The following is a 25,100-nucleotide window of genomic DNA, read 5'->3' as shown; positions in this document are numbered from 1 at the left end:
GTAATTCAAGGTTTGGGATACAATACTTACTATGTAATAGCATGTTTATACAACCCTAATACAACAGGAACTCCAGTGTTACTACACAGGTGTAGGAGAAACAATGAAAAGTGGTAAAGTGTTACCACTCCTCCTGAACATAACATGATGTAGGTCAAATCATTGGTCAAAGGGTAAGGTCAGACGATGGATCATTATTACATTATTGTCGACATCACATCATGTTACTTTCCTATAGTCTCCTGAAGATGTACAGTATTTCTACTGAATATAATAAACTGTGTGATGACACCGTTCATCAGCTTGGTGTGACTTCATCTTAAAATACAGTAAAAAGGCAAAAGTATCAGTACCTCCACAAGCAGCATGGCTTGTCTTTGTCTCCAGTGCACTGTATGTGCTTTTTCTCCTGGCCCCAGGAGAGGACTGTGGCCAGTTAATAGCAGCCTATTGACACCGGACCATCTGCTGGTATGGACCACAGCCAGCAAAGAGGAGAGAGTCATTGCAAGCAGAGGAGCGAGAGTTACTTCAATTCTCCCCTAATGCTGTTAATGTTGTGCATTTGAACGTGTGATTATGTGCATATGTGCATGGATATGTAAACGATAGATCGGAAAAGAAGGGAGAGAGTGAGAATAAGGCTGAAATCTTATTCACATAGAGAACAAGTGAGACCATACAGCACTATCAATATTACTACTAGGTGTTTTTTTCTATCATGGCCTTATTCTTACATATACCTCAAAAAGGATGTTACCATGTACAACTGGCTTCAGAGTCATTCCATGTCATTTCAGCAAGCCATGACACCCACCATCTCATATTGCTCTGAAATTGTTTCTGTAGTTAGAAACACATACAATTGGCATTCTTGAAACATTATTTTGTTGAAATATAAATTGATCTTGGAGAAATTAAGCAAATTGATTGCACCCAAATGAACCATTTTAATTTATAGGATTCAGATAATACTCAATAAATATCAAATTTGGACCAAACTTATTCCTGACAATGAGTAAGACATTAGAAATAACACAAAATGGTCAAAAGCCACCCATGGAACCCCCACGTCCCACACAAATCCCGTCCCAACAACCAGTATACAGTATCAGTTCTCTATGTTTGGCAAGCAGTATGAAGCTGTGGTTTGGAGTATTGCTTCTGCATACCATGTAATGTATGAGTCTGGTAATGGTTATTTTCCTTCATTCAGAGAAATTAGTAATTGAAGTAGCTTGCCCCATTATTGTTGCACTTTCGAGAGGAGCAAAACTTTTCTCTCCCGACACCACAACATTTGTACAATCAATATAAACTATCAACATTTGTCATTTCATTTTCTAATGATCTGTCATTCGGTAAAAATGCCTGGGTGAGAATAAATAATAATATCAAGCAAGCATGGGCTGCGATCACCACATAGTGACAGACGTTGTCAACAATGGAATAATTATATGGACTGACAAAGTAGCCTACTAAACAACATCAAGTAAACAGACCAAAACAACCACAGAAACAACCAAAGTCGACAAGAAATAACTAGAATGAACAACAATGACTAGCTACAGATTCTGATTCATAAACGATGTTTGGAGAAGGAGAGATTTTAGCGCTGAGATGAGTGACTGTGAGTAAGTGAAATAGGAAATGGGGAAATGAGAGCAGAGGGAGAGCGGCTTGTTCTAATCCAATCGTTGCAGCAGACTCAACCGATAACGTCGCCCGTTTCTTTACAGACAGGAGAACTAGCCAATAGTTGTTTAGAACACACAGCTCTTCACACTGTTAGAGTGAAAGAGAGAGATCTGTAGTCAATGAACAGCATTCTCACGTAGGTGTTATTTTTGTCCAAGTGGGAAAGGGCAGTGTGGAGTACAATAGAGATTACATTGTCTGTGGAACTGTTGGGGCAGTATGCAAATTGGTGTGGGTCCAGGGTGTCTGGGAGGATGGTGTTGATGTGAGCCATGACCAGCCTTTCAAAGACTTTCATGGCTATAGGTGTAAGTGATACTGGCTGATAGTCATTTAGGCAGGTTACCTTGCTGTTCTTGGGCACGGGGACTATGGTGGTCTGCTTGAAACAAGTTGGCATTACAGACCGGGTCAGGGATAGGTTCATAATGTCAGTGAAGACACTTGACAGCTGGTCAGCACATACTATTTTATTCATTTTTCTAGTCTCTTGTATTTATTAAATAGATCACAACATTTCCTTTTCAACTTTGGATTAAAAAAAAAAAAGATTTGGCACATGAAAAAAAAATGTGTGGTCATCCTTACAATTCAAGCCAGTCCTCCATGAAAGCAATTCAGTTTGTCCTTATTTTACGTCCAGGAAACAGACCCTTTGTGTGTGGTTTATTCTCTTCAAAAAAGGTATTGATTAGTTACTGTTAGACCATTCCTGGAGAACAAGCAAACCATTAGGCAACAGTAGTTCTAATGGTTTCAATGTTGTGGTTTCTAATGGTCTGTAATGGTAAAAGTCCCAAACACATAGACTGCATAGTGATCTGTGGGTGGCTTTTTATATCTCCAGTCTTACTCTATGGTAGGAAGAAGTTTGGTGCAAGTCGGATGTTGGGTACTATATTTATTGAATATTATCTGAAATCCTATCAATTAAAATTGCCAATTAAGGTGCAATCATTTAGCTCAATTTCTCAGAGATCAAATTATGTTTCAATAAAACAATGTTTCAGGAATACTAATCGTATCTGTTACTAACTACATAAACAATTTCAGAACAATCTGAGATGGTGGGTGTCAAAATCCTCTTTCTTGTGCTTTTTGAGGTGGAGCGACCCTTCTCAAAACAGTCTCTGTGGGGACAGCCAGGCTGCCTGTACTCTGGGATGAGCTGTCACTTGAATCATCCAGTCTGAGGGTTGATTTCTCTGTCAGCTGCCTCTCAAGCCCTCTTCTCTGACCTGCTCAGTCCCAAGAGTCTCTTGATTGCTGTCGCCATAGTGACTGTCTGCATGCCGCCTGTTCATTCCAGTCCAACATGTCCTACCTTTTGATTTTGCATGACTTCCTTTTCATTGATGTCGCTTTATATGCCTACATGGTCAAACTAGAAAGGGTTTCCTTGTTCCAATACTGCACATGAAAACACATGCAGAGTTCCGTCTAAAAAGACAGACTAGAAGCAATCTCTAAAAAAAGTAGCCATGAAAACATTATAGATTTATAATAAAATAATTTCAGTCATGCTATAAATACAAACATTTTAAAATAGTAACAATGAAAAGAGAGTTTGAAAATATAATTTGCGAAGGATGATCTGAGGATCATGGACAGGACTGTACTTTTCTTTTGATTTCGATGATTGATGTGTTCATTAAATCATCTTTTCTGTCTGTAAACTTGATGACAGATGTGCAGATGTGGAGATGTATTGTCAGGAGTTCATGGGCTTCATCATCATCCTCTAAAACTTTGATACCTCTGAGATGAGTCCAGAGATATACAAACCTAATCCCAGGTAGACACATCCAAGTTGATGATCTGGGCAATTCCACGGAAACAGAATGATGCAAAAACCAATGATTGCAAAGTTAAACAAACCATTCACACCCCCTTGACCTTTTCCACAATTTATTGTGTTACAGCCTGAGTTTAAAATGGATTAAATATTGATTTTGTGTCACTGGCCTACACGCAATACCATAATGTCAAAGTGGAATTATGTTTTTAGACTTTTTTTACAAACAAAAAAATGACTACCTCACACATACAATTGTCTGTAAGGTCCTTAAGTCGAGCAGTGAATTTCAAACACAGATTCAACCACAAAGACCAGGGAGGTTCCTCAATGCCTTGCAAAGAAGTGCACCCATTGGTAGATGGGGGAAAAAAGCAGACATTGAGTATACCTTTGATCATGGTGAAGTCATTAATTACACTATGGATAGTGTATCAATACACCCAGTCACTACAAAGACACACACGTCTATCCTAACTCAGATGCCGGAGAGGAAGGAAACTGATTTTAAAACAGTTACAGAGGAAAATGGCTGTTATACGAGAAAACTGAAAACATTGCCGTTATTCCACAATACTAAACTAAATGACAAAGTGAAAAGAAGGAAGCTTGTACAGAATAAAATTCCCAAATTCCAAAACATGCATCCTGTTTGCAATAAGGCACTAATGTGAAACTGCAAAACATTTGGCAAAGAAATTAACTTATGTCCTGAATGCAAAGCGTTATGTTGGGGAAAATCCAACACAACACATCACTGAGTACCACTCTTCATATTTTCAAGCATTGAGGTGTTTTGGGTATGCTTTTCATTGGCAAGGACTAGGGAGTTTTTAAGGATATAATGAAGCGGATTAGAGGCAAAATCCTAGCGAAAAACCTGGTTCAGTCTGCTTTCCAAAAGATGCAGGGAGACAAATTCATCTTTCAGCAGGACAATAACCTAAAACACAAGGCCAAATCTACACTGGAGTTGCTTACCAAGATGATACTGAATGTTCCTGAGAGGCTTAGTTACAGTTTTGACTGAAATCATCTTGAAAATCTAAGGCAAGACTTTAAAATGTCTGTCTAGCAATGATCAACAACCAACTTAACAGAGCTTGAAGAATAAATAAAATAATAATGTGCAAATGTTGTACAATCCAGGTGTGCAAAGCTCTTAGAGACGTACCCAGAAAGACTCACAGCTGTAATCTCTGCCAAAGGTGATTCTAACATGTATTGACTCAGGGGTGTGATTACTTATGTAAATGAGATATTTCTGTATTACATTTTCAATCAATTTGAAAAATGTTCACTTTGTCATTATGGTGTATTGTGTGCAGATGAGTGAGAGAAAAATATATTTAATCAATTTTGAATTCAGGCAGTAACACAACAAAATGTGGACAAACACTTCGAACACACCAACAGCAAAATAGTACGCAGCATCATCTAGATATGTATGCACAAAAAGTTCAACATTCACCTTCTGATACCATTTCTGTCATTTCTGTCAGTCTACGCATACAGTTTGACGCATACAGTTTGACAGTTTGAAGCACGACTTTTAATAATGTCCACTGAAAATGTTACAAAAACACATGGAATTGCCCGTCCACAGTACATTCAACGAAACATGTAGGTCTACAAATGGAACAACACAGACAAGAAGCGTTTAAAATATAATACATTATTTTGTTTCTTGTCTCAAAGTAATTTCATTGAACATCAGTCCAAAAATAAATCCAGCACCATGGAGCCCATTAATTGGCTAGAGTTAAGGGATGACATACCATGAAGGACAGTTATTACATTTTCAATTTTAAGGAAATATTGCACAGCAGTTCTTTATCATTAAGAAATAATCATGCCATCCTAGCTGTTCAGATGCCTGTAGCTTGCCATTAAATATGATCACAGGGAGAAAAATCCTTGTCCTATTCCCAGCCTTATTCAGTTTCTCCTGTTACACAAAGCTTATAACCTGAAAAGTAACAACAGACATTCTATATGTCTCTTGCTCTGGAGTCATATGGCCATTCATTTGATGCAGCTAATACTACTACTTCTACTAATAATAGTAGTAATACTAATAGTAGTAGTAGGATTTATATAGTGCTTTTCTACCAACTGAGGTACTCAAAGCGCTTTACATAAATAGGGGGAAACTCACCTCTTCCACCACACATGTGTAGCACCACCCTGGGTGATGTACAGCAACCATTTTTTTCCAAAACGCTCACCACACATCAGCTATCAAGTGAAGAGGTGAGGAGTTATATATGCCAATTAGGAACGAGGGGGATGATTAGGTGGCCATTATGGACTGGGGCCAGGCTGGGAATTTAGCCATGACACAGGGGTTAACACCCCTACTCTTACAATAAGTGCCATGGGATCAGCTGTGGCAGTAATAATGGAAAGAGAATAGGGTCAGGCTTGATTGGCTTGATGACATATGCTCCAATTGTCTAGAAATCCTCATGCTTTAATAAATCAGTGGATAATTTAGAATCACAGCCAACAGTGAGTGAGAGATATCGCATTTCATGCTACATGTTTAGGCTCTGAAGCCTACCATGTTCTCTATGTTAGCTAAAAAGAGGAGAGAGGACCATACATTGATCGTTTAGATTTCCGAAATAGGCCTACTTCCACTGCCAGAGATTAAATATATATATATATGTATATATATATATATATATATATATATATATATATATATATATATATATATATATATATATATTTATTGGACCCCCATTTCCACTGTCCAAACAAATGGAATAAACCATAGAGATCCTATTAAATTACTAGAGAGGCTATGTCATAAACTCTCAGTTTCAAAATGGGGTGAAATGGCAATTTCATTGCAATAATGAACACAATTCCATTGCAGTATTAATTCATTAAATTATTCAGTGACAGTCAAAATAACTCTTCAATATGCATATTCATGAGGCTAGCATAGTATCTCACTCTACATTGAATACAGATGGTTGACATCAACACCCCTCATCGAATATTCAAAATATTATTCAAATAACGAAATATCCACTAATTCAAATATCCACCAATCCAAAGAGAGGAATAGGTCTCGGTCATGGCTAGAAGGTATTCAGCTTTTGTCAAATTAAAGTCCGTTTTGACTTTTCGTAGCAGGTTAGGATAATTAGCGTAGCAGGTTAGGAGAAATAGGTTAAGGTTAGGAAAAGGGTTAGGGTTCGCTGAAATGAAAAAAATATCAAATTTGGACGTTAATTTGACAAAAACTGAATTAGTTCTAGCAATGACCTTTTACTGTATGTCAAACCAAACCTCATCCTCCCTTAGCCACACGCTGTGTTGCCGTGGCAACACTCAGCCAGCGTCATGCGCTGGTGTGTTGTGCAAAAATGGAAAGGAAGATGGAGGAGAACGTGAGAGACGTCGACACCGGTGTGTAAATACAGTAGCGCTAGCTAGATACCTCCACAGTACCTATATGAGAGTGCATAGCAGGTATCTGCACATTTAGTTAGTGCATGAGTCTGGACTGCTGCATCACTCACCTAGACCGACGCATCATCGTTTGTGAACATCAACATCTAGCTAGCTTGTCAGCTAGCTAACCTTCTAGTTACTGTAGCTAGCTAACTAACGTTAACGTTCCTAGTTTAGCTACATGAGATACATAATACTAGCTAGTGTCATCGATATTAAAATGTTCAGCAAATTGAACTGTTTGCCGTGAACATTCTGCCTGGACGGGTTAGCTACTTGTCATTCAGTTTATGCTGTTTTGCTATGAGTTTAGCTAACAGCTAACTTTAGCTAGCTAGCTCTGGTCCAGGGCGTCGTTCCGCTGTACTCAACGAACGACGTCCAGGACCAGCGTTTGCAAATACTTGATGTCTGTTGCAGCAACTGGCAGTGGGAGGAAGTAGTGGCTACCCATGTCTATTCCCTCTGTATCTAGCTATGGTAATAGCATGGTAGTGGGTACACATCATTGTACGGGTTTTAATTAGTCTACAATTACAATATTTGACTTCATAGAGTTAAATCCGAATCCACATCATATGTAACACCCATGGCATGGTATTAGCTACCTAGGCTGTACTGTAATTAAATGCAACACTAGCAGTGCGACTTGATTTTATAAAGTGAGATTATTATCTATTATTAATGTATTAGCTGCAGTTAAAGGACAATATGTTCACTTCAAATGGCATAGGCTATTTAACCTCCTGCTTTAGCACCTGTCAACAAACAGGGCCAAGCACTTGTAAGACTTGACTATAGGCCTAGCTGTTTATTGTTGTGAGGTTTAAGCTAGTAACATTCCATTTGTTTACAATAGTGAAATGAGTGAAGTTACCAAAATAAATAATTTATCACACCTTTTTGTTGCTTTGAGGTTTTTATTTTGTTCTAATGCATGTAGATATATTTCTGCAAGGATACTTCAGTTAAGGCTTTGCCAACAGTATGCCTTATTTACTATGCATAAGGCAGGCATGGACCAATGGTCCCTTTTTAAACCTCAGCTAGCCACATTCGATGCATGAAGAAACTTTGTCATATCTATTTCTGATTCAATTTAATATAAGCCTTAATATAATATTTAGCCCATGTGATAATTTAAGAATAGCGGGGTGTTTAATAGAGCTTAGTTCAGATTAAGTGGTTTGACAAGTGATATGTGGTTTTCCTAGGCAGTGAAGCTGGAAGAGAGGAAGCCTTAGTGGGCAATGTGAACAAGCTGATGGTTACTCCAACAGGATACACAGGAGTTTCACGGAAAAGCCACCTTGTCTTTGATGCTTGCTTCGAGAGTGGTAAGTACAAACTGAATGAGGTCTAATGTCAGAATTTACTACAGTGACATTTGATACATTTGTACTTAATATTAGTAAATATATACACAGACTAGGCTTACGCTTATTAGGCTAATTTGGAATTGTATTTTACCTAGCTTAATTAGTTATAGGCTATGTAAATCTACTTTGGGTCACAAAACAATCCAGTGTTATCAAGCTATTATACAACGGGTGAGTCTAATCCTGAATGCTAAATTGGTTAAAAATGCATTCCAGCCAGTGTCTGTTCCACAAGTTAACACCGGCTAAATCCATGATGACATTATTGTCGGTCCCTCAATTTAAAAAAGGCAGTATATGGCAAAGAGATGGTGGGATTTAGGATATAGTAAATCATGTATATAATGTAGGCTATACTTGCTCATACAAGGCAGGTTGACAGGTTGTTCATTACCAGATACCATATTTCTGGGTATTGTACTTCATTTTCAGCTACAATTTTTTCTTGTTTACTAATATACAAGAAGACCCACACAAACACAAAAAGGTAGTTTTTTAGTTCTATCCTCTCTGTCTGATCCTCCTTTACAGATCTCATATACTTTAGTTACAAAAGTATTTTTTTCCTTAGATATGTTTCTGTGATTTGAATTGCATCATATCAAAGCAATGAAATTATATTAAATATTGCCTTAATGTTCTCAATTATTAATACAAGCAGAATATTCTATACATCAATTAGGCCTAAATCATCTCTTTGATTTTGGATTTTAATGGTTAATCATATATAAAAAAGGGTAACAAAAAAATTCAAAGGCTCATTGTGAGTCACTGCTCTTTTAGCTTGTCCATCTTCCTGGTTGAAGACTGTAATTAAACAAGTTAATATGTTCCAGAATGCTTTGTAAATGGCTTTTGTTTAGCACTTTTCAACCAAATGAATGACACTGCAATGAAAATAAAGTGCTTTCCCCTGTGACAAGGTCAAGTGGGCAGCAAAGAGAGCGGCTTTGGGCTGGAGTGACAGTGAGTCAGTGGGCCTGTGGAACATTCACAATATCATTCTCTGCTGGGAGATTAGGTTCAGGGTCTTCAACAGATGATACACAGTTTTCATATTCTTGACAGGCAACCAATTTTTGGCTGTGCAAAGATGAGATGTTTAACTTGTGTTTCTATTCTGTTTGGTTCAGCTGTCAGAGGATAGACTTTTTAAGTTGATACATTTTTTTGTTTGTAATTTGGATAGAGTTTGAAACTTCTGAGAAGATTCTCTGTGTTTTTCTCCCAGACGTCAAACTGAGAAAAACAGGCAATTATAGGTTTATAAGATACACCTTTTTAAGGTAAGCTTAAACAACCAAATGGGACAGTCAATCAAATTAAATTCACACGATAGCGGTATTACTACAATATAATATATATTATTGTCCGTCACACCATCGCACCACATACAGGTGAGAGGTTTGTCAGTTAAGAGATAAACAAAGAGCTTCTAAGGATCGCGGGAGCCATGAGGATTAAAGGATATGTCTTAAACGGAGTGTTACGCTAGATCCAGAGTTATGAATGAGGATAAAAACAGCTATGCATGTGGGCTGTCAAGGGGAGTGAATAGAGGGTAGATAAACATATGTTTTAGTAGGTTGATATGAATAAATAATCAGGATACTTTTTATTTTATTTGTACGTTTCCCTATTTTCCCAGATGACATGCTCAGAGTCCCTCAGACATTGATTAATGGACGTTAAGCTCCCAGACGGAGATCAGCTAACATATATGACATTACCCAGATGTCTCTAGGTCTGAAAATTCTCCTGAATGATTTATGGAATTGATATTAATCTATTTCCAGTAAATGCATTACCAAAGTTGGAAACGGAGAGGAATTGATGTTACTGCGCTAATGTCATATTAATGTCCTGTTGCTATTTCAATGAAGCAACACAGCTAGGCTAAATGTTTTTAACCACTTGTAAGCCAACAGGACTGAATTAGTAATTTGCCACATCAGTGGTCATACTGTATGTTGTCTACAGTGTATCTGTCAATCCGTTTTTTTAGGGCTTAGCCCTCACTCTGTAAATAATTGGGGTTTGATTTGTTGGTGGAATTGAGAAACAAGGAGGACTGTTCATAATACATCCATTTGGCATTGCATACCTTGAGTAGCAACACACATTCAACGTCAATGTGTTTACGTTGAAGAAGAATGCCTTTCATATTACCAAGGTGTAAGCTTATTTCAAACATGTCTGGTGTTTGTCATACTTACTAAGAGGATTCAAGATCAAGATCTATTGTTAATGTAGTGCTTAAATTGTCCCTATAGGCTGTGTTTATACAGGCAGTCAGATTCTGATATTTTGACCATAACTGGTGTTTTGACCAATCAGATCAGATCTTTTGCCAATAATTGGGCAAAAGATCAGAATTAGGCTGTCTGTGTAAATGCAGCCTCAGAGGACATCCATACCTAGACAGTATCACATGGTAAAATAACTACCATCCATATTCCATCCAGTCACAGTGATATCTGTGAATGTCTCACATTTCCAATTCATGCATATGTCAGGCCTGTATGATACGACACTGACAGGAAGAAAATTAGAGTACCCTCATAGAGGCTATTGTATAGATCACATGCATATGTCCTCCTCCAAGCTTTATTGTAAGGGACTTTCATGCCAGTAAAAGTCAATTTTACTCTCCTCAAACATAATGTATTGCCTGAAACATGGGAATTCAAGCACACATATTTTTTTGAATTTATGCAGAGATATCACTCAGCGAGTTTCATGCTGCCAATATTGCTGCTTTTTTTTTAGGACAGCTGTCAGCATGTTGCATACATTTTAGAAACTAGAGATTTTATTAGATTTTAGTATCCCTGGTAATAAATTCTAATTGGTTTATTAAAACAGACTATGGCAATGTAAGCTGTTTACTAAAGGTATAAAACACCTAATTTACATTTAGATGAGAGATTCAGTTTCTTGTCAACCATATGCAGATTAGGTCAGTGGTATATCTTTTCATAGGCATTGCAGCCCACAGGTCTGAGTCACACTAAAATGCTTCAGCAGTCCTCCATTTGCTTTTTAAGATAATACAAGAAAATTACCTCCATTATGCGGACTTTGATAGTACAGAAACATAATGACTATTTCCTCAAGGAGTCATTAAAACCATATTGATGGTCCTGTAGATATAGAGGTATCAGAAACAATATGCACATTCCAGAGACTCCTTTATGCTAATTGAGTTTTAATAGTTCTAATTATCTCTTTAGCTCCTCAATTTCATTTTTGTTACGGATGTTTATTAATCAATGGGTTTTTATTTAGAGAAAGGAACATATTTGCATCTATAATTACGTCGACCTTTATCATTAGTTATACAATGTTTACATGGAGAAATGAAATGTTTATGTCTCTTTGACAGTTCTTTTCTATCAATGTCAGACAGAATTATGGCATTGCTTTAATGTGAAAGTGTGATTAGTGCTTGAAACAGAATTCTTTACATTGGGAATATTAGTCACCAATCAGCAATCATATGTGCTTGCATTTCCATTAGTGTTACAAAGAAGCAGAAATAATCTAACAGTCAAATTAAAAATAAATATTCTATTCAGTAAATCATTTTCTAGAAAACAACATCCATCTGTGCACATTCAAGATTTAGCTAAAACATACTGTAGCCTATATGTTTTTGAAAACCTTTCCTCTATATCAACTAATTCCAACATCTTTGTCGTTCAGCAAACTTTGTATTTTGGTAAACAGATTTTTGGTAAACAGTTATTTCCTCTTGTTTAGTGCACTGGTTTGTTGTAGACCTATTGTAAGTAACAGCTGTTTTTTATGAACTATTATTTCCAATGGTACAGTCATGTTAGTTGAGGTCATTAGTAATAAGTCAGGTTAAGAGAAAGACAGAGGCAGGGACATTATGATGGTATGCCAGAGTATAGGGTGAAAGTCTGTCACCGGTCTGGAAGAAAACGTGATTTATCAGGTCTAAACAGATGCTCTGTTCATAGACCTGGATGTGCTAGTGAGTGTTTTTGTATTTGCTATGCAGATAAGTGAGTCCACCACTGTATCCTCTGCTGTAGGAAGCCATTTCCCTTCACACTTCATCAACCGTCTTACCTGCATGCGTCTGCGTTCTCGTTCACCATTTTTATGGAATATCAGGCTGATGCACCCCATCACATTTGGGCTCTGGCCAAATCCTGTGCAGATGGGCAACCTTATTTGCTAGTGTTGTTTTTCCTGCTGAGATAACACTGAATGTAGGAAGGGGCGACAGGGGTTTCCTTCCAAAAGATGTAAAGTTCTGTACCGGAATGTTTATTAAAATTTGACATTTTGTGTTTCTAACCATTTGTGATGGAAATGTTTTATCCAAACTTGGAAAGTGAATCTAATTCATGCAAGTTTTACATGACTATAGGGTAACAGATTAAATGTTTATTATTGTGTACTGCTGACTGCTAAATTACATCAAAGAATGACAAAATAAGACCAAATGATTGTGTACAAATAGTTTTTTAAATGGAAGTTCTGTTCTTTATGATACCGATACCTCTGAAAGGCCTACTAAATCTGTTGAAGTAGTCTACGAGGAGTAAGTAGCATGATATAACTCGGGACAATCCCAACTTTTTGTTCACAAATATTTTCTTAAGAATAACAAGAGTTGAAATATGTATTTATATAGACCAAAGAATCAGCCATGTAAAAGAACAACCTCTTAATACATTTTTTTCCTCCATATAATGCACTTAACTGGATTGCTTTTTATATGTATTGTCCAACAAGTGTTTAAAGCCCTGATTGTTTCATTCTAACATTACATTATTCAAATATGTAATGTAAATCTACAAACATATTTTTGTTTAATTTTATGCCACTGTATTATGCTCCAGGGCTAATTTCGTCAGCATTTTGGCATGTTTTTCTAGATTCAGAACATAAAACAAGATTTATAAAGGAAACATGATCCTTTATGTCTAGCACAGCAAATACTTTAATAGTTTAAGCATATATTGCAGAACAATGATCAACATATTTTTTCTGAATATTTACCCCACAAAAAATCTTAAGGGGGTTTAGCAACTAGCGACAGAGTTGACAAGCCACTGACGGAGTTGAAAACATACTCAAAACAGACATATTCTTGTCTCTAAAAATAAGTTCTGTACCAACATTTGTAAAATGTGAAAAATTAGATCAGATCTTTCAGCACAAATGGCATATTTTCCTTCTTTATTCAAGTGTTATACTACTTGTTTGAATCTATAACAATGTTACAACTTTGAGTGGTCTTGTTTCACTACATGTAGTCAGGAGATGAAGAAGGGGTTCTCATGCTATACTGCCCTGCAAAGGCAAAACGCAGTATCAACGTTTTCTGATAAATCTGACTTCAAAGTATTTTTCTGTCTAGACAGACAGCAATTTCTGATACTCCATGATAAATTCTGATCGACTAGCTTGTTCCTGTGTCAGGAAACTAAGTATCACATGAATCAGATAAAATTGTTGTCCAAATGTGTACTTACTGCGTTTTGCCTTTGTAGGGGAGTATAGCTGACCCTGCTCATTTTTTATTAAAGTAGAAGTTGACCTAAAATGAAAAATTTTCCAAATGGATTCCATACATTGAAACTAGTTAGGTGGAGTTTGCCTTCTCCCCCTCTCTCCCTGCCGTCTAGAACTGGAAAGCTGCAAAATTGTGTCACGTGACATGTCTTTTGCACTACTAGCTCTGCTCTGTTGTCAGTCAAAGAGCGATTGAGAAATCTGCAAATTGTGGACTAATTCTTTGTATTATTGAAAGCGTACAGTCGAATTAGCTATTTAAAAAAAATCAAAAGTACTACCGGTTTTGAGTCAGGAAATGTGTACTTTTCCACCATAAAACTATTGTGATTATTTTATATTATTATTTTATGTGTCCGATTGCAACAACAGAGGAAAAAGGTAACAGCTGTGCATGTGCACTCTCGTGGGGGAATCGCTTTACGTAAAAACTGCACGTAAGGCTCTTATTCACAATCATAGATGCACATTTTTTTGGGTGGGAATCAAACAAGGTAGCCTAGCATTACAGATTAGTTATACAAAGTAAACAACAACCTACAGGGAGGTGGGTGCTACAAATACACAATAGAGCAGACTACAGGCAACCAAATAGGCCTAACCGAGGTGGTTCCTGGGGTCATGTATTTCATGCAAGGCTATACAGTTGTTAAAAGCATGAAATGTTGTCATGCAAATAAATCATGGCTAGCCAACACGTCCGACATAGGAGATTATGATTATGAAAAAAGCGAGTAGACAACAACACCTTTAATTTTTATTCTACCTATTCTGCAATGTAATATGACACAATTGCTGTATAATACAATGTAAGGTGACACAATTACTGTCTTTCTCCTCAACATATGCTAACTGGTAGAGCGCCTAGGCTACAACACAATAAGATCAATTCGAACTGTAGTGATTAGAGTACATACCTCTGCTTTGATGCTATCTCATCTCAAAAGTACCTCTGTGTTTTGGCACGGCACAAGATCCAGACCATGGGAATACAGAACATACAGCTGTGTTTTTGAGTTTTCTTTTGTGATGTGTTCCCATCATTTCCGATTGTATGTCTCTTTCACAGTCGTCGTCAATGAAGTGCTTACTACACACTTCATTGACGACGACAAGTTTGGCTGTAGGAGGGTTTACATCGTATTTCCTGTTATTTATCGCTACTAGCCATATTCTGCGTCTTTCAACAGTAAAATGTTGTGCCTTCTTCCCTAGATTTATTATATAAAGTGCAGCCAGGGACCCGAACACCAGCTTGCTCTTGCTGCCATCGTTTCGGATTTCCACTTTTCAGAACTAACTTTAGGCTACCTGTGATAAATCTTTCAACTTTTGCGCAAGCTCCTTCGCTCCAAATAAGGGCATACAGTATACAATGCCTTCAGAAAGTATTCATACTCCTTGACTTATTCCAAATTTTGTAGTGTGCCAGCCTGAATTTAAAATGTATTAAATCTATTTATTTTTTTCACCCGTCTGCACACAATACCCCATAATGACAAAGTGAAAACATGTTTTTAGAAATGTTTGCAAATTTATTGAAAATAAAATACAGAAATATCTAATTTACCTAAGTATTCACACCCCTGAGTCAATATTTTATAGAAGCACCTTTGGCAGCAATTACAGATGTATGTCTTTCTGGGTAAGTCTCTAAGAGCTTTCCACCCCTGGATTGTGCAACATTCTTCAAGCTCTGTCAAATGTGTTGTTGATCATTGCTAGACAATCATTTCCAGGTCTTGCCATGGATCTTCAAGTAGATTTAAGATTGAACTGTAACTCGGCCACTCAGGAACATTCACTGTCTTCTTGGTAAGCAACTCCAGTGTAGATTTGGCCTTTGAATGTCCTGCTGAAAGTTGAGTTCATCTCCCAGTGTCTGGTAGAAAGAAGACTGAACCAGGTTTTCCTCTAGGATGTTGCCTGTGCATAGCCCCATTCCGTTTCTTTTTATCCTGAAAAACTCCCCAGTCCTTAAAGATTACAAGCATACCCATAACATGATGCAGACACCAATATGTGTGAAAATTTGGAGTGGTACTCAGTAATGTGTTTTATTGGATTTACCCCAAACACTTTGTATTCGGGACAAAACGTTAATTGCTTTGCCACAGTATTACTTAATTGCCTTGTTGCAGGTTAGTATTGTGAAGTAACTGCAGTGTTGTTGATCCATCCTTCTATCACAGCCATTACACTCTGTAACTGTTTTAAAGTCACCATTGGGCTCATGGTTAAATCCCTGCGCGGCAAATGAATTAGGAAGGACGCCTGCATCTTTGTAGTGTCTGGGTGATTTGATACACCATCCAAAGTGTAATTAATAACTGCACCATGCTCAAAGGGATATTTAATTATTATTATTATTATTTTTTTTTTTTTTACCCATCTATCAATAGGTGACCTTCTTTGCGAGGCATTGGAAACCTCTCTGGTCTTTGTGGTTGAATCTAATGTTTGAAATTCACTGCTCGACTGGGGGACCTTACAGATAATTGTATGTGTAGGGTATAGAGATGAGATAGTCATTCAGAAATCATGTCAAACACTATTATTGCACACAGAGTGAGTCCATGCAAATTATTATGTGACTTGTTAAGCAAATATTTACTGCTGAACTTATTTAGGCTGCCACAACAAAGGGGTTAAATACTTATTGAATCAAGACATTTCAGCTTTACATTCTTATGAATTTGTAAACATTTCTAATAACATAATTCCACTTTGACATTATGGGCTATTGTGTGTAAGCCAGTTACACAAAATTTACATTTAATCTATTTAAATTCACGTTGTAACACAACAACATGTTGAAAACGTCAGGGGGTGTGAATATATTCTGAAGGCACTGTATACTTATGTTTATTCTTGATGATGAAATTATTTCCAAGGGCAAATATTGTGTAATTGTGTATCTGCCAATGACATTATAGAATGTATGGAACCTCTTAAACATTTAATGGATTTGCTCCTTGGATTTTAAATCTTGCACAGTAATGATAATAGATGAAAAAATATTTTCTCAATCGACGAACAAAATAAAACTGTATAAAATGGGCTTATGGGATTCTGCAGAGAGATTACTAATGAAGATAAATACTATGGAAAATTCCTTCACTGTTCAGTGCTTTTTTTCTGAGCCGTGTACAGAATCTGTCTTGCCTTATCTTCTCTCAGAAGTGTGCATGTTGCAATTGCAGGGCCCATCTACAGGACGAGTGATTACAGTCAGAGCCAAAGCAACATTTTGAGGGGAAGAAACTAAACAGGAACCAAACGAATGCTGGGGGAAAATGCAGTCAATCTTGTCAGGAGATATTTATATACTCCAGAGTACCCATGAATCAAGAGTAGGGTCTTCATTGATTAAAGAACAGAGAAACGTTTCAATAATCAGGACAGTTGCATAGCACAAGTGGCTTGGAGAGGGCTGAGCTACAGTGCCACTTCTAATGTTGTTGGTTTTATTCCAAGACTAAAAGGTGATTCAAATATAACATAGGGGAAGGCAGTTGGCAAAATGTGTGTTTTTCTGCTGAAATGGAAAGACCGAACATAAAAGGGAAATCTTTAGTTTTTAAACAGCTAAGGGATGGGGCTGGTGAAAAGTAATCACTCTCAAATTCATGGACAGAGCAAAGGATTCAAGTACTGACCTTCCATGCTATCAAAGTTATAGTTTTAGTTTTAACTATGTTTTTTTTTTTGTGTGTGTGAATATTACCCCGTTTTCTCCCCAATTTCATGGTATCCAATTTTTTTAGTAGCTACTATCTTGTCTCATCGCTGATGGGGTATGACAGTTGAACTAAGCCCATGAGGCATCGGTGAATTGTATTCTACAAGAATTAGTGGGTATACAGAGCCTTCAGAAAGTATTCAAAACCCTTGACTTTTTCCACATTTTGTTGTTACAAAGTGGAATTAAAATGGATTGAATTGTCTTTTTTTTGTCAACAATCTACACAAAATTGGACGACAAATTCTAGCATTTCCAAAAAATGTATGGAAAATAAAACACTAATATATTTTGATTCGATAAGTATTCAACCCCCGGAGTCAATACATGTTGGAAAAACCTTTGGCAGAGATTACAGGTGTGAGTCTTTCTGGGAAAGTCTTTAGGATCTTTGCACACCTGGATTGTACTCTTAAAAATTATTCAAGCTCTGTAAAGCTCTTGCCAGACAGCCATTTTCAAGTCGATTTAAGTCAAAACTGTATCTACGGCACTTAGGTTCATTCAATGTTGTCTTGGTAAACAACTCCTGTGTATATTTGGCCTTGTGTTTTAGGTAAATGTCTGTTGGAAAGCTGAACCAGGTTTTTCTCTAAGATTTTGCCTGTGTTTAGCTCTATTCTGTTTCTTTTCATCCTAAAACACGCCCTAGTCCTTGCTCATGACAAGCATACCCATAACACGATGCAGCCACCACCATGCTTGAAAATATGAAGAGTGGTACTCAGTGATGTGTTGTGTTGGATTTGCCCCAAACATAATGCTTTGTATTCATGACAAAAAGTACATTTCTTTTCCACATTTTTTGCAGTATTACTTTAGTGCCTTATTGCAAACAGGGTACATAATTTGGAATATATATATTCTGTACAGGTATCATTCTTTTCACTCTGTCATTTATGTTAGTATTGTGGAGTAACTACAATGTTGTTGATCCATATTCAGTTATCTACTGCACAGCCATTAAACTCTGTAACTGTTTTAAAATCACCATTGGTCTCATGTTGAAATCCCTGAGCGGTTTCCTTCCTCTCCGGCAATTGAGGTTGGAATTGCGCCTGGGTGCATTGATACACCATCCAAAGTGTAATTAATAACTGCACCATGCTCAAAGGGACATTCAATGTCTGCTTTTTTTTACCCATCTACCAATAGGTGCCCTTCTATGCGAACCATTGGAAAACCTCCATGATCTTTGTGGTTGAATCTGTGCTTGAAATTCACTACTCGACTGTGGGGTACAGCAATGGGGTAGTCATTTAGCAATCATGGTTAACACTATTATTGCACACAGAGTGGTGAATCCATGTCATTTATGTGACTTTTTAAGCACATTTTTACTCCTGAACTTATTTGTCCTTGCCATAACAAAAGAGTTGAATAATTATTGACTCAAGACATCTTGTGCCGTGCCATTTTTGTCAAGGCTCAGGGTAAGATGCAGACAGTTTCGAAGTAACACAAGTTCATTACAAAATCAGGTTGGAGGCAAACGGCAGGTCAAGGGCAGGCAGAGGTCAGTAGTCCAGAGCCGAAAGGTAGAGAACGACAGGCAGGCTCAGGGTCAAGGCAGGCAGAATGGTCAAAAACCGGGAAAGCTAGAAAACAGGAACTAGAGACAGACAGAAGCATGGGGAAAACCCTGGTAGGCTTGATGGAACAAATCGAACTGGCAACAAACACAGAGAACACAGGTATAAGTACATTGGGGATAATGGGGGAGATGGGCGACACATGGGGTGGAGACAAGCACAAAGACAGGTGAAACAGATTAGGGTGTGCACTTTTCATTTTTAATATATATAAAAAACATATTGTGTGTAGATCAGTGACACAATCTTAATGTTGTCCATTTTAAATTCATACTGTTACACAACAACATTTGGAAAAAGTCAAGTTGTGTGAATACTTTCTGAAGGCACTGTGTATATAAATAATTGAAAAGTCTAAAAAATATATGTAGGACTCACAATCACTTGATTTGTGATTAGATTGGTACATAAATATAATTTAATATTGGATATACAGTTGAAGTAGTAAGTTTACATAGACTTAGGTTGGAGTCAATAAGACTCGTTTTTCAACCACTCCACACATTTCTTGTTAACAAACTATAGTTTCGGCAAGCCGGTTAGGACTTTGTGTATGACACCTCATTTGTCCAACAATTGTTTACAGACAGATTACAGTGCCTTGCGAAAGTATTCGGCCCCCTTGAACTTTGCGACCTTTTGCCACATTTCAGGCTTCAAACATAAAGATATAAAACTGTATTTTTTTGTGAAGAATCAACAACAAGTGGGACACAATCATGAAGTGGAACGACATTTATTGGATATTTCAAACTTTTTTAACAAATCAAAAACTGAAAAATTGGGCGTGCAAAATTATTCAGCCCCCTTAAGTTAATACTTTGTAGCGCCACCTTTTGCTGCGATTACAGCTGTAAGTCGCTTGGGGTATGTCTCTATCAGTTTTGCACATCGAGAGACTGACATTTTTTCCCATTCCTCCTTGCAAAACAGCTCGAGCTCAGTGAGGTTGGATGGAGAGCATTTGTGAACAGCAGTTTTCAGTTCTTTCCACAGATTCTCGATTGGATTCAGGTCTGGACTTTGACTTGGCCATTCTAACACCTGGATATGTTTATTTTTGAACCATTCCATTGTAGATTTTGCTTTATGTTTTGGATCATTGTCTTGTTGGAAGACAAATCTCCGTCCCAGTCTCAGGTCTTTTGCAGACTCCATCAGGTTTTCTTCTAGAATGGTCCTGTATTTGGCTCCATCCATCTTCCCATACATTTTAACCATCTTCCCTGTCCCTGCTGAAGAAAAGCAGGCCCAAACCATGATGCTGCCACTACCATGTTTGACGGTGGGTATGGTGTGTTCAGGGTGATGAGCTGTGTTGCTTTTACGCCAAACATAACGTTTTGCATTGTTGCCAAAAAGTTCAATTTTGGTTTCATCTGACCAGAGCACCTTCTTCCACATGTTTGGTGTGTCTCCCAGGTGGCTTGTGGCAAACTTTAAACAACACTTTTTATGGATATCTTTAAGAAATGGCTTTCTTCTTGCCACTCTTCCATAAAGGCCAGATTTGTGCAATATACGACTGATTGTTGTCCTATGGACAGAGTCTCCCACCTCAGCTGTAGATCTCTGCAGTTCATCCAGAGTGATCATGGGCCTCTTGGCTGCATCTCTGATCAGTCTTCTCCTTGTATGAGCTGAAAGTTTAGAGGGACGGCCAGGTCTTGGTAGATTTGCAGTGGTCTGATACTCCTTCCATTTCAATATTATCGCTTGCACAGTGCTCCTTGGGATGTTTAAAGCTTGGTAAATCTTTTTGTATCCAAATCCGGCTTTAAACTTCTTCACAACAGTATCTCGGACCTGCCTGGTGTGTTCCTTGTTCTTCATGATGCTCTCTGCACTTTTAACAGACCTCTGAGACTATCACAGTGCAGGTGCATTTATACGGAGACTTGATTACACACAGGTGGATTGTATTTATCATCATTAGTCATTTAGGTCAACATTGGATCATTCAGAGATCCTCACTGAACTTCTGGACAGTTTGCTGTACTGAAAGTAAAGGGGCTGAATAATTTTGCACGCCCAATTTTTCAGTTTTTGATTTGTTAAAAAAGTTTGAAATATCCAATAAATGTCGTTCCACTTCATGATTGTGTCCCACTTGTTGTTGATTCTTCACAAAAAAATACAGTTTTATATCTTTATGTTTGAAGCCTGAAATGTGGCAAAAGGTCGCAAAATTCAAGGGGGCCGAATACTTTTGCAAGGCACTGTATTTCACTTATAATTCCCTGTTTCACAATTCCAGTGGGTCAGAAGTTTACATACACTAAGTTGACTGTGCTTTTAAACAGCTTGGAAAATTCCAGAAAATGATGTAATGGTTTTAGAAGCTTCTGATTTACATCATTTGAGTCAATTGGAGGTGTACATGTGGATGTATTTCAAGGCCGACCTTCAAACTCAGTGCCTCTTCTTCTTTTCCCTCTTTACATCATGGGAAAATCAAAAGAAATAAGCCAAGACCTCAGAAAAAAAATTGTAGACCTCCACAAGTCTGGTTCATCCTTAGGAGCAATTTCCAAACGGCTGAAGGTACCACGTTCATCTGTACAAACAATAGTATGCAAGTATAAACACCATGGGACCATGCAGCCGTGGAGGAGATGCGTTTTGTCTCCTAGAGATGAATGTACTTTGGTGCGAAAAGTGCAAATCAATCCCAGAACAACAGCAAAGGACCTTGTGAAGATGCTGGAGGAAACAGGTACAAAAGTATCTATATCCACAGTAAAACGAGTCGTATATCGACATAACCTGAAAGGCCGCTCAGCAAGGAAGAAGCCACTGCTACAAATCCGCCATAAAACAGCCGGACTACGGTTTGCAACTGCACATGGGGACAAAGATTGTACTTTTTAGAGAAATGTCCTCTGGTCTGATGAAACAAAAATAGAACTGTTTGGCCATAATGGCCATCGTTATATTTGGAGGAAAAAGGGGATGCTTGCAAGCTGAAGAACACCATCCCTACCGTGAATCACGGTGGTGGCAGCATCATGTTGTGGGGGTGCTTTGCTGCAGGAAGGACTGGTGCACTTAACAAAATAGATGGCATCATGAGGAGGAAAATTATACGGATATATTGAAGCAACATCTCAAGACATCAGTCAGGAAGTTAAAGCTTGGTCGCAAATGGGTCTTCCAAATGGACAATGACCCCAAGCATACTTCCAAAGTTGTGGCAAAATGGCTTAAGGACAACAAAGTCAAGGTATTGGAGTGGCCATCAGAAAGCCCTGACGTCAATCCTATAGAACATTTGTGGGCAGAACTGAAAAAGCTTTTGCGAGCAAGGAGGCCTACAAACCTGACTCAGTTACACCAGCTCTGTCAGGAGGATTGGGCCAAAATTCCCCCAACTTATTGTGGGAAGCTTGTGGAAGGCTACCCAAAACGTTTGACCCAAGTTAAACTATTTAAAGGCAATGCTACCAAATACTAATTGAGTGTATGTAAACTTCTGACCCACTGGGAATGTGCTAAAAGAAATAAAAGCTGAAGTAAATAATTCTCTCTACTATTATTCTGACATTTCACATCCTTAAAATAAAGTGGTTTATTAAATTTCAGGAATTGTGAAAAACACAATTTATTTTATTTTTATTTATTTATTTTTTTACCCCTTTTTCTCCACAATTTCGTGGTATCCAATCCAAGCTACTATCTTGTCTCATCGCTACAACTCCCGTACGGGCTCGGGAGAATGTCATGCGTCCTCCGATACACAACCCAACCAGCCGCACTGCTTCTTAACACAGCGCGCCTCCAACCCGGAAGCCAGCCGCACCAATGTGTCGGAGGCTACACCGTGCACCTGGCAACCTTGGTTACTGCGCCCGGCCCGCCACAGGAGTCGCTGGTGCGCGATGAGACAAGGACATCCCTACCGACCAAGCCCTCCCTAACCCGGACGACGCTAGGCCAATTGTGCGTCGCCCCACGGACCTCCCGGTCGCGGCCGGTTACGACAGAGCCTGTAACCACTGCGCCACCCGGGAGGCCCCTGAAAAACTGAATTTAAATCTACTTGGCTAAGGTGTATGTAAACTTCTGACTTCAACTGTACTTCTGATATTTATCGTTGGATAATGTGTGTAATTTTGGAAGTAATCTCTTTTCACAGTCACATGCAAGCCATTCCACATTGGCTATACTTAGGATCCATGTTTTAACTTTTATATAAGCTTCTGTGACTTCAACTAAGTGATGGGTTTTCAAGCAGAAGATTTTGCCATGCAGTAATACATATGACTCTGATGTATTGAGAGCATCTCTGGCTTCTCCGTCTCCCTTACTTGTCCTTGGGACTGGAGCGGCTTCACTTCCCAACACACTAAATGGGTTTTTCACTTTTTCCTTTTTGTGTTTTTTCTTCTTTTAAGTCAGGAGGAGAATATGGAGAAACGTTTTGGCCTGTCAAGTGAGCGTCGGCTGGACTATTCCTTTTGATTTATTATATTTATCACCCATATGTAACTGTAACTGTAATAGTTCATTTTGTATTATTATTTTATTTTTCTATGTCCATTGCCTGCTTTCTCTTTCTCTTTCCCGTGGACTCTTTTGTCAATTGTATTTCCTTATATGTCCCATTTGATACCTAGTGAGTGTGGTGTCGTTATATAGGCACGACCATGAAGGAAACATCCCAAGAGTAAGGTGCCACGCTTAAAGAGGCATATAGCTTTGTAGCTCTTGAGATATGGGCAGCCCATTGCACTTAACCAAGGGTCACAGCGTGAGAAAAATCCTTGCCAATCCCTTTGCTTAACTCTCAACTGTAGGAGACACTTAATTTTGCACAGGTGGGTCATTCCACAAAATGGGTGCATTCTGCATCCCTTTGATATTTTAAGTAGTTATTATGCACCAATATTGAATTTGAAAAGCCTGTTATATTATATTAAATTAAGTGAACTTTAATATAGAATTCAATGTATCAGTTTTGTATTCTTTACTTGCTCTATTTTCTCGTTGCTTGTTTGAGCAGAGCAAACTTTCCTTCAAGAGTCATCTAGTGTCATGATATTTGCAAACTACAGTAGTCTCAGTTATCATATGTGTCTTTGCCATGACACTGAGCGAGGCAGGGGAGGTGATATCAGGGTTGTGCAAAAGCAGAGCAAATGAAACAGGCGATAATCCTGTCTGACATTCCTCGCCTGCTGCACTTGGTTTCATCTAATCAGAGAGGGAACACATGGCCCAGTTTGCTGTGGTTTCAGGCACTTCTCCTAGCAGAAGTAGTACAAACATCTTCAATACTTTGAAAGTTAATTGTTGATTGCTGAGATACATAGACATATTGAGCTGGCATCTCTTGTTCTCAAAATGTCACAAAATGCTAGTCATCACACAAAAGTTTTGTAAGATTTGTAGGATAAATGTTGAAACAAAATATTCCTATTGCTGGCAACTTTGCCCACTACATGGTGGAGCTTTAGCGATAGGAAGAAAAGGTGTTATGGATATAAGTCTCCTCCTGACTTATATCCAATGATGTAATTAATTTCCAACCAATCCTGATATCATAAAAACAGTTTCAAGGCAGACATGTCATTCTTCATCTGAGGCAAGAGGATGCAGTTTGTGAAAATGGCAAGGATTTGTAACATTTTACCAGTTCATGTTTTTTAAGCTGCCTCGGTTATTTTTCTGATTTATTTATAATTCCTTCCTGAGATGAGCTTCATTCATGTGTCAGGTTTTGTTTGATTTCACAAATTCATGCACAGAATATGTTTGCAATGCGAAGTGCAAAATATAGACTGGAGAGGAATTTTGATAGAATACATGAGATTTTGATACTGACAGCTGTCTTGCACTTTTCAGAGTAAACAACATTAAAATGCACACCACAT

The 25,100-nt window shown here is 38.0% G+C and overlaps 1 protein-coding gene across 2 annotated transcripts in view; it reads left to right on the top strand.

Moving 5' to 3' along the window:
- Positions 1–6,559: 6,559 nt before the first annotated feature.
- LOC110522763 (cytosolic carboxypeptidase 6) overlaps positions 6,560–25,100 on the top strand; it is a 472,883-nt gene continuing 454,342 nt past the window's right edge. Inside the window, exons 1-2 of one of the 2 annotated variants that reach the window (XM_090231547.1) lie at positions 6,560–6,916; positions 8,176–8,298. In XM_090231547.1, the coding sequence (XP_090087673.1) occupies positions 6,874–6,916; positions 8,176–8,298 (166 nt within the window). In that variant the 5' untranslated portion in view covers positions 6,560–6,873. The remainder of the gene's footprint in view (positions 6,917–8,175; positions 8,299–25,100) is intronic. The other variant, XM_036969475.2, reaches the window with a different exon arrangement.

This window comes from Oncorhynchus mykiss, chromosome 4, assembly GCF_057628025.1.
Source record: "Oncorhynchus mykiss isolate SJ-2025 chromosome 4, ASM5762802v1, whole genome shotgun sequence".
NCBI classification, from domain to species: domain Eukaryota; kingdom Metazoa; phylum Chordata; class Actinopteri; order Salmoniformes; family Salmonidae; genus Oncorhynchus; species Oncorhynchus mykiss.
This window is presented reverse-complemented; position numbering and strand designations above follow the sequence as displayed.